Source organism: Danio rerio, chromosome 21 (assembly GCF_052040795.2).
Source record: "Danio rerio strain M-AB ecotype USA chromosome 21, GRCz13ab, whole genome shotgun sequence".
NCBI classification, from domain to species: Eukaryota; Metazoa; Chordata; class Actinopteri; order Cypriniformes; family Danionidae; genus Danio; species Danio rerio.
The window spans coordinates 20,974,806-20,992,036 of record NC_141041.1 but is presented as its reverse complement, the minus strand read 5'-3'; the positions used below and the strand labels follow the sequence as shown (position 1 = coordinate 20,992,036).

Here is a 17,231-nt window from a genome sequence, read left to right as displayed (position 1 = left end):
AGATTTGCATTTGTGGACTTGTACAGTAGTGAAGAGTTGATCGACATGGGCCAGGGTTGAGGCCATTGTGAAGCACACAGCTGTTTGAACAGACTCCAGATACTGTAAAACTGCTTGTATGAACGGTATATTAAGGAATAGTGGATTTTTTTTCGGGAACTGGCAAACCCTTTTGTTGCCTCAAAGACCAGATGAACTGAAAAAACAATGGTGAATTGTAGGAATGTCTTGACATGAAAATTTTGTGATAGCATCTTGTCCAGATGTGTTTAGTTTAAGTTTGAATTTAGTTTCTTAACTGCTAGTAAAGAATAGTTTTATTGAGATGTGGCTCTTTTTAATGGCTGAAAAATATTGATGTGTTGTGAAGATCTGATTGATTTGCTTTACGTTTACTGGGGTTTAGATTTAATGTTGCACTGTAAAACCAAACAGTCAAATTTATCAAATGAAATGAGTGTAGCTAACTCAACATTGACTGAAAGTTAATTCTACTCATTTGAAAAGAGTTTTGAACTTTGTGTTGAAGGCATTGAGTTAATTAAAAACCTCATGATTTCAACTTAAATGGAGTAAGTATACTCAGTTGGTTTGAGTTCTCTTCATTTATTGGGTTTTACTATGCGCAAATTGCTTCATTAACTCATATGGATTAAGTTCACAGTACTCATTAGGATTAGTTTTTGAACTGAAATGGTTTGTTGCATTCGTTTCCTCAAATGGTTTGAGTTACCTTAACTTTTGGGGTTTTACAGTGTATAAATACTCTATTTATGTGTTTGTATACAAAAGTTAATACTTAAAACAGATATTTTAACAAAAATGAGATCTTACATCACTTGTTACTAATCAAATGTTTAGAATAATGGATTTTGTGTGTGTCTGTGTGGCTCTTGTGATCACTAAGCTTGTTTATTACTTCAGAAATATTGGCAAAATCTAATTAAAAATGTCTTTTTTGTTTGAATGCTCTTTATAATGCCGTTTATTTCAGTGATGGAACAGCTATATTTCCATCCAAAGATGTGAAATGAGTTCTTTAATGTTTTCTAGTTACACATTGTGAGAGATGAATTGATAGACATTCCTGGACAATGCGCTCACTGTGAAAATGAGTTGAAATGCTGGTCTTGTGGTTAAAAGAGCTGCGAAGTGTTTAGCTCTTTGCAGTCAATGCCATCACTCAACACTGTCCCTCAGCAACATCTCTACATCCTTATCTCTTTCTGTGACATGGCAGCCACTTTGGATTGTCAGGAGAGGTGCCTCTTATCTGCAGAGTTCAGAAGATTTCCGTGAGAATCCCTCAAGAAATGCCTAAAAAGCAGCCTTGGAATGGAGTCGAAATCCCACAGGAATTATCTGCCAGAGGTATCCTGTATCTATGAGGTCTGGAGAGCACCCTTTGTGTCTGTTCTGCAGGTATGTGTGTGTGTGGATTTAAAGAGTAAAGTGGAACAGATGACGTGACCTCTATTTTTTGTTGTTGTAGGTGAGGGCTCTGAATGCGAACAACAAACACATGCTTTGGTTGTTTTCCTCCTCCTGTTACATCTGGAAAATCTACCTTCAACTAGTAGACTTCTTTACGAACAGCTGGTTTGTAGCTTTTTTTTTTGTAGTTTGTATCTGGTTTTATGCATATTAGTTGATCCAAGGTATGAACTAGTCAAAACCATTTTTTAAAGTTGTTCACACTAGTTAGTAGTCCTACATAACATTAGCTGGCCTAAGCTGTTTATTATTTTGCCCAATATAGTTTTTACAGTGCATCCGGAAAGTATTCATACATAGTGCTTCACTTTTTCCACATTTTTTTATGTTGCAGTCTTATTCCAAAATGGATTAAATTCATTTATTTCTCAAAATTCTACACACAACACCCAATAATGACAATGTGACAAATATATATATATATATATATATATATATATATATATATATATATATATATATATATATATATATATATATATATATATATATATATATATATATTATTATTTTTTTTTTTAATTTATTAAAAATAAAAAACCTGAAAAATCACATGTACATAAGTATTCACAGCCTTTGCTCAAGACTTTGTTGATGCACCTTTGGCAGCAATTACAGCTGCAAGTCTTTTAAAATATGATGCCACAAGCTTGGCACACCTGTCTTTGAGAATTTTTGCCCATTCCTCTTTGCAGTACCTCTCAAGCCCTATCAGGCTGGATGGGAAGCTACGATGTACAGCCATTTTCAGATCTTTCCAGAGATGTTCAATAGGATTTAGGTCTGGGCTCTGGCTGGGCCACTCAAGGACATTCACAAAGTTGTTGTGAAGCCACTTCATTGATATTTTGGCAGTGCCCTCAGGGTCATTGTCCTGCTGGAAGATGAACTGTTGCCCCAGTCTGAGGTCAAGAGCACTCTGAAGCAGGTTTTCATTCAGGATGTCTCTGTACATTGCTGCATTCATCTTTTCCTCTACCCTCACTAGTGTTAAAAAACATCCCCAACAGCATGATGCTGCCACCACCATGCATCACTGTAGGGATTAGCTTGGTGATGAGCGGTGCCTAGATTTCTCCGAACGTAACGCCTGGCATTCACTCCAAAGTGTTCAATTTTAGTTTCATCAGAGTAGAAAATTTAGTTTCTTATGGTTTGAGAGTCCTTCAGATGCCTTTTGGCAAATTCTAGAGAGGAAGTGGCTTCCATCTGGCCACTCTACCATACAGCCCTGATTGGTAGATTGCTGCACAGATGGTATTCCTAGAAAAACGCTGGAGCTCAGACAGTGTCTACAGACAATTCCTTTGTCTTCATGCTTGGTTTGTGCTTTGACATGCACTGTCAACCCTGGGACATTATATAGGCAGGTGTATGCCTTTTCAAATCATGTCCAATCAACTGAATTTACAACAAGTGAACTTCAATTAAGCTGCTGAAACATTTTAAGAATGATCAGTGGAATCGGCGCCAGTGGTGTAGTGGTTAGTGCGTCGACACATGCACTCCAGTGCTTGCGGCGACCCGAGTTCGATTCCACCTTGTGGTCCTATGCCGATCCTTCCCCTATCTCTGTTCCTCATGCTTTCCTGTCAATTCTCAACTGTCCTATCAAATAAAGGTGAAAACCCCTAAAAAATAATTATATATAAAAAAAAAAAAAAAAAAAGAATGATCAGTGGAACAGAAACAGAATGTACCTGAGCTCAATTTAGAGCTTCATGGCAAAGGCTGTGAATACTTATGTACATGTGATTCTTTTTTATATATATATATATATATATATATATATATATATATATATATATATATATATATATATATATATATATATATATATATATATAATTTTTTTTTTTTTTTATAAATTTGCAGATTTTTTCATCTTGTTATTAAGGGGTATTGTGTGTAGAATTTTGAGGAAATAAATGCATTTAATCCATTTTGGAACAAGGCTGTAACATAAAAAATATGGAAAATGTGAAGCGCTATGAATACTTTCCGGATACACTTTATGTATCTCAAGCTCATGCAGTGTAGGAAAGTTATAATTAGGTCAATAATGAAAAAAAAAAGATGAATAATTATAACTGGCTAAAGACCAAACTAAATATATTACTGACCAGCTTGAATCAGCTAATAACCAAACTGAACAAGATACAGTGATAACCATTTTAAACTGAAAGTGCCCAATTTGATCCAGCAATGATCAAGCTGGAACAGTTAATACCCTCTTTGGACCTAATAACCTTATTTAAAAAGAGAAAAATAAACATTTTAAAGATCTAACAGCAAACTCTACCTAATTAATGACCACCTTGAGTCAGGTAATGACCATTTTAAAATGGCTAATATCCAGATCAAACAAGTTAATGGCCAATGTGATCCAACAATGGCAAAACAGGAGTAGCTGTTAACCATTTTGGACCTGCCATTGAACAAAGCAAACAAATAACTAACCTATTGACCAAACTGAACCAGTAATAACCAGCTCTGTCCATCAAGTGACCAATTTGTAGGAGAAAATGTCAACAAGCTAACAAACATTCTGGACTGGCTAATGACCACATCTGACTAGATGCTAATCATCTTGGACCAGCTAATGACCAGCTAAAAGTCTAAGCTAGATTTTTTCCAGCAGGCAGGTAGATGGGGGTCTTGAGGTTTGGCAGTCACAGAGTAAAGGTGACAGGACAACAAAGGGCCGAGCGAGCAGACTCTCTTTGGAGTCAGGTATCAAGAGGATAACCACCGCGGTGTCAAAGGGAGCCACCGCTGGCCGACACAAAAGAACGACTGACACCAGAAAAGAGGGATGGGGTTTCAGAGCTCAGGCATGAAAAGGAAAACATCATTCTCCGTCTGTTCTGTTCACAGGCAGCGAAAGAACTCGGGCCTCTTATGCGGGTCATGCTGTAACACCGCTAGGAGAATTTGCACTGATGGTATGCTCCGAAACGGGTGCAATAGTGAGTGATTGGATCCATTTGTGTCTCTTTTAATTGAAAGAGGCCATTCTTTTTTTTCTTCTTCTTTTTTTGATGAGTCAAAGGTCAAGGATGAATCGGTGAAGAAACCAAAACAAAAACAACACTTGTCAGCACTTTTATCGCAGCTGAGCTGCTTTGTGTTTGCGGGTGGCTGAAGCAGCCCAGAGGCAAGCTTTGGAATCACGCCGGGCTTGTGTTGCCCCCATCGCGCATGTCTTTTGTGTGCGGGGAGGTTATCTGTCGACTTCTTTCAAAGGTATGGGACAGACAATAGGCTTTCGTGCCATGAGAAGAGAGTGTAGGATTCTGGGTCCCTCCCTGAGCATGCAAGACTTGCTTCATGAACGCAGCTCAAAGGAATGAGATCTCCACCTCCTCCAAGACTGGATTAGCATAGACGCACATGTACACAACACATATGCACGGCAGTGGGGATCATAATAGGTCTAATTTGTTTGTTTACGATGCTTTGTTGCCAATGGCTGATTGTAACCACAACACACGAGCTAATCAGACACTTTCTGTTAAAAGTCATGCCATACCAGCATACAAGTCAGGTGTGGCGCTTTAAAATATGATTTGACAATAGAATTATGTGTTAATCTAAGATGAGAAATGTACATTGATGTAATGCCTCCATCTTCAAATTGAAAAAGCCAGCTTCTCAAGCGTCTTGTTAGTAGGAAACATTTAAATGACTGCAATTATGCATTTGCCAATCAAAACCTCCACTAACTATGTGCTGAGAAACCATGACTCACAGAACATGTCAGGGAAAGATTTACATTTTGGCCTGAGGCTTCTACGGTTTGCTTCAGATGGTCCAAGCTAAAGCTCCCTTGAATTTTTCAGATTGAATTGCATTTAGAACATTTGTCTTGGCTGCCAACTCCAGAAAATAAATAGAAAAACACAACTCCAAAACCCCCGGCCTGTGCTTTATCACTCACGAGGCCCGGCTGTCCGTCAGACTGTGTGTTTTACATTTCGCTTGAACGGTTTGCGTGTCATAGCTAGCCGACTCGTTAAGTTATCGACCGGTTTTGAGCCTGGAGGGGGATTCTCTCAATTTGCTTGGTGACCGCTGGAACAGCAGTGCAAATCTAATTTGGAGATTCAGGAGAACGCTATACCCTTCGCATACCGCCAAGAACATGGAGCCAGACCCTCAAAACAATTAATTATGGGTCATAACCTGAGAGGGTCGGCATTCCTGATGGCTGCAGACGGTGTTAGATATTCCTCAGCTGTGCTGTTGGAGGAAACGACTGGGAGAAGGGATTCGTTCCAACATCACAAATTTCTAAAAACATCATGAATTTTGTACATAAAAAAGCGATCTGTCTATGATCTTACCTAAATCAGACTGACTGACAGATTATACAGCTTGGTATTCGTATTTATAGGCATCGAGTCAAATCAAACATCAGTGGCCAAAAACACTGAAGATTTATGTTTGCCGCTTTGTCCCAAAAATTTATTTCAACGTCAGTTCTCTCAAAGAGCAGATGTTTTCATTTCTAATCCGCCCCTCTTTTTTTGCAGAACAGCAAATTACTAAATAAACTCTCATTTCACATAGGAAATATAGCGGTTTAAGGGTTTGTGACCTAATGTTGTCAATCCTAAGTAGCTAAACTCACCGAATGACTGATTAATGCGATCTGTTTAATAAGTTTGAACCTCGTTGTAACCCCAAATGAGGCCTATTACTTAAACGACTTGATTTGCTCACTAATTGTGTCAGTGTCTTGGAAGCCTGGGCTGATCTAAAATTTCGCTTTGATTTATCGCTGAATCAAACACGTGTAACATGAGCAGAAATACCAGCGCTAATCACAATCAATCACACAAATGTAGTTTGAATCAATCAAACACAAATGTTGCATAATTGGTTTCACATTTCCAATCAAAGATAATCGTTCAAGCTGTTTTCCCCACATGCAACAGAGGCGCACTGAAATATCTGAGGCGACACTGCGGTGTAAAATATGCAGATAACCATTTTATTAAAATGCTTAATGCATTGGAGCAGTGACATATTTTATACAGCCTCTCGATACTATAAAAGATGTTGGTGACCCTTTATTTCAATGGTCTCCTTTAGACGCTCTGTTAACTTGCTAACTGTGAAATGTCATCTGGCAGTCATTAGATTACTGAATATCTGTGAACACTTATTTTGATGGTCCCCTAACCACGACTTCACAAGTAATAAACTTATTCTACTAACCCAATACTCTTTGTGTTTTTGCTGTTCGTTTATTGGACGATGCTATTTTGGGCCTGAAAATTTACCTTTTTAATAACTGTTTTTTTTTTTTGTAATTTAATAACTTTGTTAAAATAAAACCAATATAACTGTATTACACAGACCTTTCCTAAATGTGTATTTCATTCTAATGTTATTTTATTAAAATTTGGAAAACACAATATAGTTCAGAGTATTTCTACCTTGAATGGCCAAAGTGGTCAAATTGACCACATTTATTTAAGCTTCCACTAATTTTTCATTCATTCATATTCCTTCGGCTTAGTCCCTTATTTATCAAGGGTCACCACAGCAGAATGAACTGCAAACTATTTTGGCATTTGCTTTACATGGCTGACGCCCTTCCACCTTCAGCCCAGTACTGGGAAACCACTCCTTTTTTCCATTGGTTTTAAAAATGTGCCTTATTTCAACTTTCATTTTAACTGTGGTGAAATACTTTGCTCTCCCACTTGTTGGACTTTCAGATCAGTCTATTAGCACATACCCAAAAATTTATGCTACAAAAATTTTTGTATTTTTAGGATATTGATTTAATAAAAATAACAGCAGACATTATAACCTAAACATCTAAAACATTACATATAAAATCTCAAAATAAGCTTTGACTATAAATATTATCTGACAACAATTTTATTTTATTTTTGGTACAGTATTGTAGTATGACCACCATGGACAATCTAGTAGTTATAGAATTCTCATGGTTATATTTGTAAAATATGGATGCATGGGAAAAAATACACAGTATATTCACTAACTGGCCCCTTTATTAAATACACCTGTCCAACTGCTTGTTAATGCAAATTTCTTATCAGCCAATGACATGGCAGCAACTCAATGCATTTAAGCATGAGACATGTTCAAGACGATCTGCTGCAGTTCAAACCAAGCATCAGAATAGGGAAGAAAGGTAATTTAAGAGACTTTGAACAAAACATGATTGTTGTTGTCAGACGGGCTGGTCAGACTATTTCAGAAACTGCTGATCTACTGGGATTTTCACGCACAACCATCTCCAGGGTTTACAGAGAATAGTCTGAAAAAGAGAAAACATCCAGTGAGCGGCAGTTCTGTGGGTGCAAATGTTGAGGTCAGAGGAGAATGGCCAGACTGGTTCAAAGTGATAGAAAGGCAACAGTCACTCAAATAACCTCTCTTTACAACTGAGGTATCCAGAAAAGCATCTCCGACTGCACAACATGGCCGACCTTGCAGCTACAGCAGCAGAAGACCACACCGAGTGCCGTTCCTGTGTGCTAAGAACAAGAAACTGAGGCTGCAATTTGCAAAGGCTTACTAAAGCTAGACTATAGAAGATTAGAAAAATGTTGCCTGGTCTGATGAATCTCGATTTCTGCTGCCACATTCGGATGGTAATGTCGGAGTCAGATCTTGACATCAACAACATGAAAGCATGGATGCATCCTACCTTGTGTCAATGGTTTAGGCTGGTGGAGATGGTGTATTCATGGACAGTGTATCCATCTTCTGATGGCTACTTTCAGCAGGATAACGCACCATGTCATAAAGCGTGAATCATCTCCGACTGTTTTTTTGAACATGACAATGAGTTCACTGTACTCAAAGGGCCTCCACAGTCACCAGATCCTCAATGCAATAAAGCGCCTTTGGGATGTGGTGGAACGTTAAATTCATTTCATGGATGTGCAGCCGACAAATCTGCAGCAATTGCGTGATGCTATCATATCAATATCCGGGCCAAAATCTCTGAGGAATATTTCCAGTACCTTGTTGAATTTATGCCACGAAGGTTTAAGGCAGTTATGAAGGCAAAAAGGGGTCCAACTCAATACTAGTAAGGTGTACTTAATAAAGTGGGCAGTAAGTGTATATAAAGACAAAATTGTGATGTTTGTAACATTTTTCACAGCTTCATTCTAAAGACACATGTGAGTATTTGTCCACCATAACAATGTTGGTCATCAGGACTGTATATGGGGTATATGCCGAAGCATGCTAATAGGACTTTTAATTTGCCATTAACCTGGGTTAAGCGCTTCCGGCGAATTGAATGCCAATGCAAAATCCAGTGCGTTTAAGGTCTGTTTTCTTAAAAAAATCTGCGATCTCCACTAGCTGAGTGATATCCGATTTAAAGTGGGTCTCAGATTGTACAAGAAGCACTGCATTAAATTACATTTCCCCCGCCATATCTTTAATATATGAGCATTTATTTTACTCCAGTGTATTCAATGGAGCTTCTGCGTTAGCCTGCCGATTCTGATGGGCGTGTGCGAGTAAACAGCTTTTTGTCTCGTTTCACGCTTGAGCAACTAAATAAATGCTAAAGTTTATTTAACTGAATGTATTTTAATGACATTACAACATCGATACTGTATAAGGAACCGCATAAAATTAGAAAAAGTTCACAATAACAGGTCACCGGAAGTGTATCAGCATGGGAACAGCACTAGCTCGGCATATACCCTATTGCACAGATGCATACTGTTTCTTTAAAAAGTGTCAGCGCCAACTACTGGCCAGGCATGCATAATACAAAATTTTTTGTCATTTCCTAAAAAGGAAAACTTCTTGTGTTTTGTACATTCTTGTCGTAGTTGTACAGCTACATTGTCAAAAGGCGACGATCAACATAAATTGTGACTCAGATGACAAATATAGGGCGAAGCAGTGGCGCAGTATGTAGTGCTGTCGCCCTTACAGCAAGAAGGTCGCTGGTTCGATCCTCGGCTCAGTTGGTGTTTCTGTGTGGAGTTTGCATGTTCTCCCTGGGTTTGCGTGGGTTTCCTCCGGGTGCTCCGGTTTCCCCCACAGTCCAAAGACATGCGGTACAGGTGAATTGGGTAGGCTAAATTGTCCGTAGTGTGTGAATGTGTGTGTGGATGTTTCCCAGTGATAGCATGTGGCTGGAAGGGCCGCTGCGTAAAAATGTGCTGGATAAGTTGGCGGTTCATTTAATAAAGGGACTAAGCCGACAAGAAAATGAATGCAGTGAATGAATGACTAATATAAATATGACTCTAAAATGCATTGCAATTTTAGTCACGCAACATAACAGAACTATCAATTGAAAGCCAAACTGTGCTGTAAGGTAATATTTCAACATGCTGTGCTCTTAGGATTTCCTCTCACAGGAGGACATGCTCTTTATTTATTGCAAGGGAGCAACTAATGATCAGGACTACCTTTGATATTGATCCCATCTCTCATCAAGTGGTGCAACGTTATAGATTTCATCCAGGCAAATGGCTAATTTGTCAAGAGTGTCATTAAGAAACACTGGCGTGAAATGCGAATGAGGCATTTGCTTTTAGGAAAATCAATACAGTGATAAAAGGTAAAAAGTGAGGACGAAAGTGGATACGCCGCATCAGTCATATGCTGGCATTTGTGTGTATTTTAATCTCAGCTTTTTACAGTATTAGGAAGACCGTGACCTTGGCTAACAGGTAAGACCGATTACTTCACTTCATTCCAAATCGCCACCCGTCCCACAATCAATTTCTCATTCTTGCTTCAGTTTAACTAAATCTTACTCATTTTGTGTCTCCACTTGGTGTGCTGACCATATAAGGGCCGCTCGTACCTTGAACTGACCTCAGGCCTGATTCTGTTTTGAAATGCAATCCAGCTCTGTGAGGCGATGATTAGCAGTGCAGGTAACGTAAACGGATCTAAAGGCTAAGACTGAATAACGACTAAGCTGAACTCCAGGTTTTGGTAATCAGATTGGTATGAAATGTCCTTGTATTGTTCTTCAGAAATGTTTTACGTTTTTTTGTATTGGCTTAGAGAGATTTGTTACTTTAAATTATTAAATTAAATGATTAAATTAAAATTATTATCTGAATGTTTTAGATGTTGAAACATTATACTAGTGCTTGGTTGTTTCAGTTGAAATTTGTCAATTATGGAAGTTGGCTTTTATCTTTTTTTTTCTTTCTTTTTAAAGAATTATTAATTAATTTAATTAAATTACATTTTAACCCAACAATTTGCTTAGTCTAAATTTGGGTTAAAACAACCAAACTATTTTAGGAAAATTAAGAGTAATTTTTTTATTTGTTTATATTTTATTATATATTTATTATATTTTTGCAGTTTTGATGAATAAAAAAAGAGATATAAACTTATCTTATAAAACTTATATATATATGCTCATTATATCACAAACCAAAAGATTCCACATCAACGTTCCTGCAAGCAAAGAAGGTCAAGGTGCTCCAGTATTGGCAAGCCAGTCACTAGACTTGAACATTATTGAGCATGTCTGGGGTGAGTTGGAGGAGGCATCAAAGATGAATTCAATCTTGATGAATTCAATCTTGAATCTTGATGAACTCTGGGAGTCCTGCAAGAACACCTTCTTTGCCATTCCAGATGACTTTATTAATAATTTATTTGAGTCATTGCAGAGATTTATGGATGCAGTCCTCCTAGCTCATGGGAGTCAAACATAATATTAATTCTTTTACCACTGCACCATGACTTAATATTCTATACTGTACATTATTTTTGTTAAGTGACAAGACTTTTGTCCAAGTAAAGTCAGACCTTACTCGCCTAATAAATAATTAAAAATCAAGGCTTGATCATATTTTATTTTGGTAAAATAAGTGTAATCTAGAGGCCTTTGACTTTCATATAAGCCACATCTGATACCAAATGATCAAGTAGAAGTCAAGTGATTATTTGCTGTTGACAAGATTTTTGTTGTGTGGTTGAATCAATTATATAAGGCCAATTTAATCTTTTTTCCTCATAATTTTGATATATTTTAAAACTTTCCACTTTGAGCTTATGTGAGTTCATATCTCATTATTCTAACTTTTTTCCCCTCTGAATGTGAGAAAAAGTTTGAATTGTAATATAAATAAACTCAAAACCTACAAGGACTACAAGTAAAAAATAGCAAGAAGCCACAATCACCTTTTTTATTGTTCATTGTTTGTCATAAACTTGGTAAAAGGTAAAACTTACTTCAGTTTCCATTCTACGCTTCAGACTGTCTAAAATATCTTTTTTTAAACAACCAGAAATTGATTATTTTTGAGTCTTAAAAAAGAAATTTTTTCCGTTTAATATTTTCTTCCACAAACTCGTCTTTTGTGTCTGAAAGGTCACAACAGGGAAAAAGTGAAAGCTGCCATTTCCAAAAATGGTCAAGCGATACTTAATCCTGTGACACAGCAAAGCCAAATTCTAAAACAAACAAAAATTGAGTTCAAACCCCAACAAGCAGCCCACAGATAGACCAGAGTAGCATCAAATAAACTTAACATTCCGATAATTGTTTATAAGTCAGAGGTCTCACGGGTGAGTCATGGATGATGGTGAATGTACGCTACAACACTACTGTGTTTATACGTGTGGCCTCTCTGGGCTCAAGCTTGTTTCTGTCTGCTACTGCTCAAGGACTACGGCTGATAAAACATACGTATGTGGTGCTTTCGAGGGACATTAAGATGCCCGAACCAGTGTTGAGGAGATTTCCAGCTTAGAGTCATTTAGGTAAACTTTGGATAATTTTGGGACAGTCTGTCACATTTATCATATATGGTGTGTAGATGTTCGTGAAGGGTACAGTAGTTGGTTTCTGAAAATGATCATGTAATTGCTCATAGAATAACTAATTAGTCATTATTATTTGCATTGTATCAAAGCGTTTATGTGAATATTTAATTTATTGAATACTACTGAATATTAATATATGCTCTTGAAAATGAACAATGTTTCCAGCATAGAATTATAGCAACTTATCTTTCATTTCTGACTTTCACACAATTGCTAATTTACTGTACATCTCAGTTTTCTGATTCATTTATTAAAAATGATTTAGTTTATATCATGCCATTCTGTGACAAAAATACAAAATAGAACAATATATAAATCAGCTATTTAGGAAAATTTAAACTATAATATCCTTTATTTCCCCACTTCATGTAAATTAATATTATGTTATTCCGGGGAGAAAATACTAGAACTGGAGTTAAGCCTATGTAACCCCACTGGTTCTTCACCACCCAACCCACTCCAAGCTGGGACCGAACTAGCAACCTTCCATATGGGAGTCAGTTGCTCTACCAAGGAGGCTAAAGACCATGGCCTCTAGCATTTGTCGCTAGAGCACCATTAGAGGTCAGAGGAGTGAGGTTTACCTGCACAGCACACACTAGCTGGCCTCCGGAACACCTATATACTCACAATTACCCGAAATAATTAAAATGTTGATAAATTCTGATAACAATTTGACTTCTGCTGTTCTTCTACTTGTGATTTTTAATTTTAAAAGGTCACTTAATGTCCTTAAAAGATAAGATTTAGATATAAACAGTTATTTTAAAATGGCAATAAGTATTCTGTAATTAATCAAAATTCATCTTTTTATTTCTTAATTGTTACTTTTTTCCCCTCAAACAATTAGCAAAATTCACCCTTGTTACATAAAACTGGTGCTGCATCCCAATTCACATACTCACTACGCCCTAAATGTATGTACTTTTTTGTAAAGGAAAAGTATATTTTTGAGTATGTAACAGAAGAGTGCAAGCTTTGGGATTTACCTCCTCGTTAACAGATCGTTAAATTGCTTAGTTATGTCCTCTGTCAATCATCTCGACACATCATCCACATTTCTTTCAGATTTAATTACCTACCTTATTAGAGAAGCCGCAGCGAGGATAATCTGCCATTCGCGAGTCTTTCATGCAGAGAAATCTCCTCGGGTCTTTGGGCAATTATGCATTCCGATTATTGCCCAAACATTTCTTGATATAGGTTCACATTGTTGTTGCAGATTAAATATAACATGGTAAACATTTAAATATGTTCCAGTTGACTAGATGATTAACGGTCATTCTTTACTGAGGTCTCTCTCTACTTGATGGTTGGTCTCGCTTGTCCACCATGTTTGTAGTTTGTTTACACTTTTTACCTGAGCTTGTAGTTCAAAACAAATTCACTTCCAACATATTGTGGGCAACCTATATTTTACAGTCTATGTGGGCAACATTAGCGGTTAGAGTATGGAAGCTTCTACCTTTCAAGTTTTTTGCCGGAAGTAGCAAACCATCCTGGAACCTTTAGCGCACTCTTTATCAACATACTATGATTTGGGACATACTAATTCTACTTTTGAATACTATTTAGGATGGATAGTATGCAAACTGGGTCAGCATCAGACTCACAGGGGACAAAGTCAGAATTGTAAGAAAGTTAATTACTTTTATTTTTTTTTATTCTGTAGTGGCTCCATAAAACTTTGTTTAAACATCCTGATACCTTATATGAAACAAACGCAACACACACACACACACACACACACACACACACACACACACACACACAAAATAATAAATAAAATAAAAATCTCCTGTTGAGCTTGTTCAGATCAGTTGTGTTGTTAAAGCTTTGAAACAACCAAGAAGTTAAACAAGTTAGCATGATCCACTTAACCTCTACTGGCACATACTGATGTACAACTTTGGTTTATAATGCATTCGTTTCCATTGAAGTTGCATCAAAATGTATCTATCATGACTAGATAACATTTTGCAAGCAACATAAATGCATATATGGTAATAACAAGGGCCACACGAAATCTGAGCGCTAAGAAATCTGCAGATTTCCACCAGTTATTATTATTATTTATTTTTATTTTATTTTTTTAGCCCACCATAGTCTATTTATAGGGTATATGCAGGTATAAAGAAGATCTTAAAAATTTTCACTAAACTATGTCAAGCACTTCCGGTAAACTGTATCATATGACTGTATTTTCACTGCCTACTTGATATACGATATAAAGTGTGTCTCAGATTAAATTACATTTTCCCGCGCCATGTTTTTAATATTTGTACATTTATTTTACTCCAGTATTTTCTGTAGATTCTGCACTTGCCAGCTGATCCTGACAGTTCATGCATGCAAACCAGAGATGTAGGACCTGCAACCAAAGTTGGCCCATTGTAGTCTTTGATTTGGCCTACCATCCCATCTGAGAGAAGTGAGTATGATGGAGAGGGTTGGGATGAACACTTTTAACACGGAAATCGTCATTTCTAATTTGACGTAAATTTTTTGTTTGTTTTATTGCTGAGCTACAAAAAGCTAACAGAAATTAAATGTTTTGTAAATAAATCCGATTTTTAAAAACGGAAATGCTGTCATTCGATGAATAGAGAACTATGCAGAAAACATCTATAAGAAGATCAAGGCAAAAACTAGTGCAAGTCTGTTATAAAAGAGGTTGCTTTGATTTGTTATGAGTTCATTATAACATGTAAATAAAAACCTGTATTAGCTAAAATAAAGCAATGTTTTCTAGTCATTTCTAAATATTATTAACTAAACCAGGAAATTACCCGTGGCAACTATTTTTACCTTTGACCTTTGGTTTTTGGTCCTTCATAAGAAAAAGTTTAGGCACACCTTGTGTAAACGTTTTTTTTATCCAGTTTTACGCTTGATCAACTAAATGATTGCTGCAGTCTATTTAACTGATTGTATTTCAATTAAATTACAACATTGATACTATAAAAGGAACCGTATAAAATAGAAAAAAGTCACATTAACTGTTTACCGGAAGTTTATTGGTATGGAAAGAAACAATAGCTGTACATATACCCTATTTAATTATGTAAATGTGCGTATATTATTATTCATTTTTTATATTAATTTCACTAATATTAGTATCCAAATGTTTATATATTTTATTTATAATATAGTCTATAAAGTAATATTTTCTGTCTTTAGTTATTATTGTACGTGAGACTTGTTTTTTTTTCCCAAACAAGTGAATCATACTGGATTTGCATTGTAAACATTGGATAAAAGTTATATTAATGCCCATACTCTCAAAATTATGCCACATAAATTTATGAACAAATAGCACAAAAATGTCTAATAACTAATGATAATAACTCATTTAAGTACCGTAAATGCTATCCATCCCCAAAAATAATATGCATTGTTAAACACCATTCAGGTACTTTCATACACATAGTTTTACAAATATTCTGCTCACATGTTCTTTTGCAAGATATGTAGTGTGGAAGTTGACATATTCAGATATCTATGCTATCTGCGCTTTCCGGCTAACGCTTACCCTAAATATAAGTAATCAGGTTTGTAAAGTGCTTTGTGGCTCATCCTAAATATTGTAATATCCTTGCGTCTGGAAAAGCGAATTCTCACTTGAGTAATGGATGGGAGGAAAAGCAAGCATGAGTCATTGGGGAAAAGCACTAATGAGTGGGAGCCTTGATGGATTCACCTTTGGGATTGGGCTTTCTCTTCCCCAGGTTTTTCGAGACATTTCACATTTCCCCAAGTTTGAGAGTCTTGTGGAAAAAATGTCCCGCGTGTTAACATTCTCAGATTCATCCTGCGCTCGCTGCTTCTCCCGGCTCTGAGCCTATTATAAATATTTAAGGGAAACTGTTGACATGAAGATAACACTGACAAATTGAGTTAACATTTCAGCAATAGATTACTGCTCGTGTGGGGGGAAGAAAAGCGTATAAAACGCATAACAAGTCCACGTTTGCCGCTAGATCATGAGACGTTTACGCTTTTACCTATGCTGTTTGTGATATGGGTAGATTAATCGTGGAATGTGATATCAAAGGTTTGGGGAGATAGAAGATGGGAGGCTGTTAAAAGGGTTGGAGGACACCAGAGTGTTTGAGGCAGCATGAAGAGCACACTGGATCATCTCTTTAGCGATGTTTACAGCGCTCTAGCATGAGAAAATGGATGGAGAGTCTCCAGTAAGCCTCGCAATTGATGCATAGACTAAATCAGGTCAGCAGTTGACTTGCACCTACTTATTTATTGTTTTTCTAATGAGGTTGAACCATTGGTGGTCTTGGTTCACTTGAGGCTTCAATACACTGCATGATTAGGCACAGTAGACTTCATACATTTGTTGACTTTTTAGATGGTCATGAAGAAAACGAACGCTAATGACTTGAACGTTTGGTAGTGTGTGATCCTCAGTCAGTATTATAAATGCAACAAATTCAAACAAAATCCTGTGGCTTAATAAAGTGCTTAGAGTTGCTGAAGTTTGCCCTGCGCGCTTGTGGTTTTTAAGAAACTTTTTTGGTGTGTCTGTGAGGAAGGCATTGTGCCGAAACGTTTGTCTCTAGATCACCCGAAGAATGTAAGAAGAAAAAATAAAAACAGTACGAAGCAATTACTTGATGAGTACAAATCATTACCTTTTTGATTAATGAAGTGATTAGAAATACGCATTTGTATTCAATGTTTTATGTAATTTCAACCAAAATGTGAAGAGAGGGTGGGACATAGTGCAGCTCCTCCCCTTTAAAAAAAAACAATAGCCAATAGTGTTTTGTTTTATCACCACTCTGCCAGTGAGAGTGGTTGAGCTCAAGTGCATCAAATGAAAAGCAAATGAGAAGCATTTTGAAGGGGGCGGGGCATGTCAGATACTAGATAGCATTTGATTGGTTATGATTTGATGAGAA

The 17,231-nt window shown here is 36.8% G+C and overlaps 1 protein-coding gene across 1 annotated transcript; it reads left to right on the top strand.

Moving 5' to 3' along the window:
- Positions 1-6,917, top strand: LOC147831893 (uncharacterized). The gene is made up of 3 exons (XM_087301126.1): positions 1-1,422; positions 1,493-1,599; positions 4,136-6,917. The coding sequence occupies exons 1-3, from the start codon at positions 1,336-1,338 to the stop codon at positions 4,332-4,334; spliced, it is 393 nt and encodes a 130-aa protein (XP_087157252.1). The 5' UTR covers positions 1-1,335; the 3' UTR covers positions 4,335-6,917.
- Positions 6,918-17,231: the final 10,314 nt, after the last annotated feature.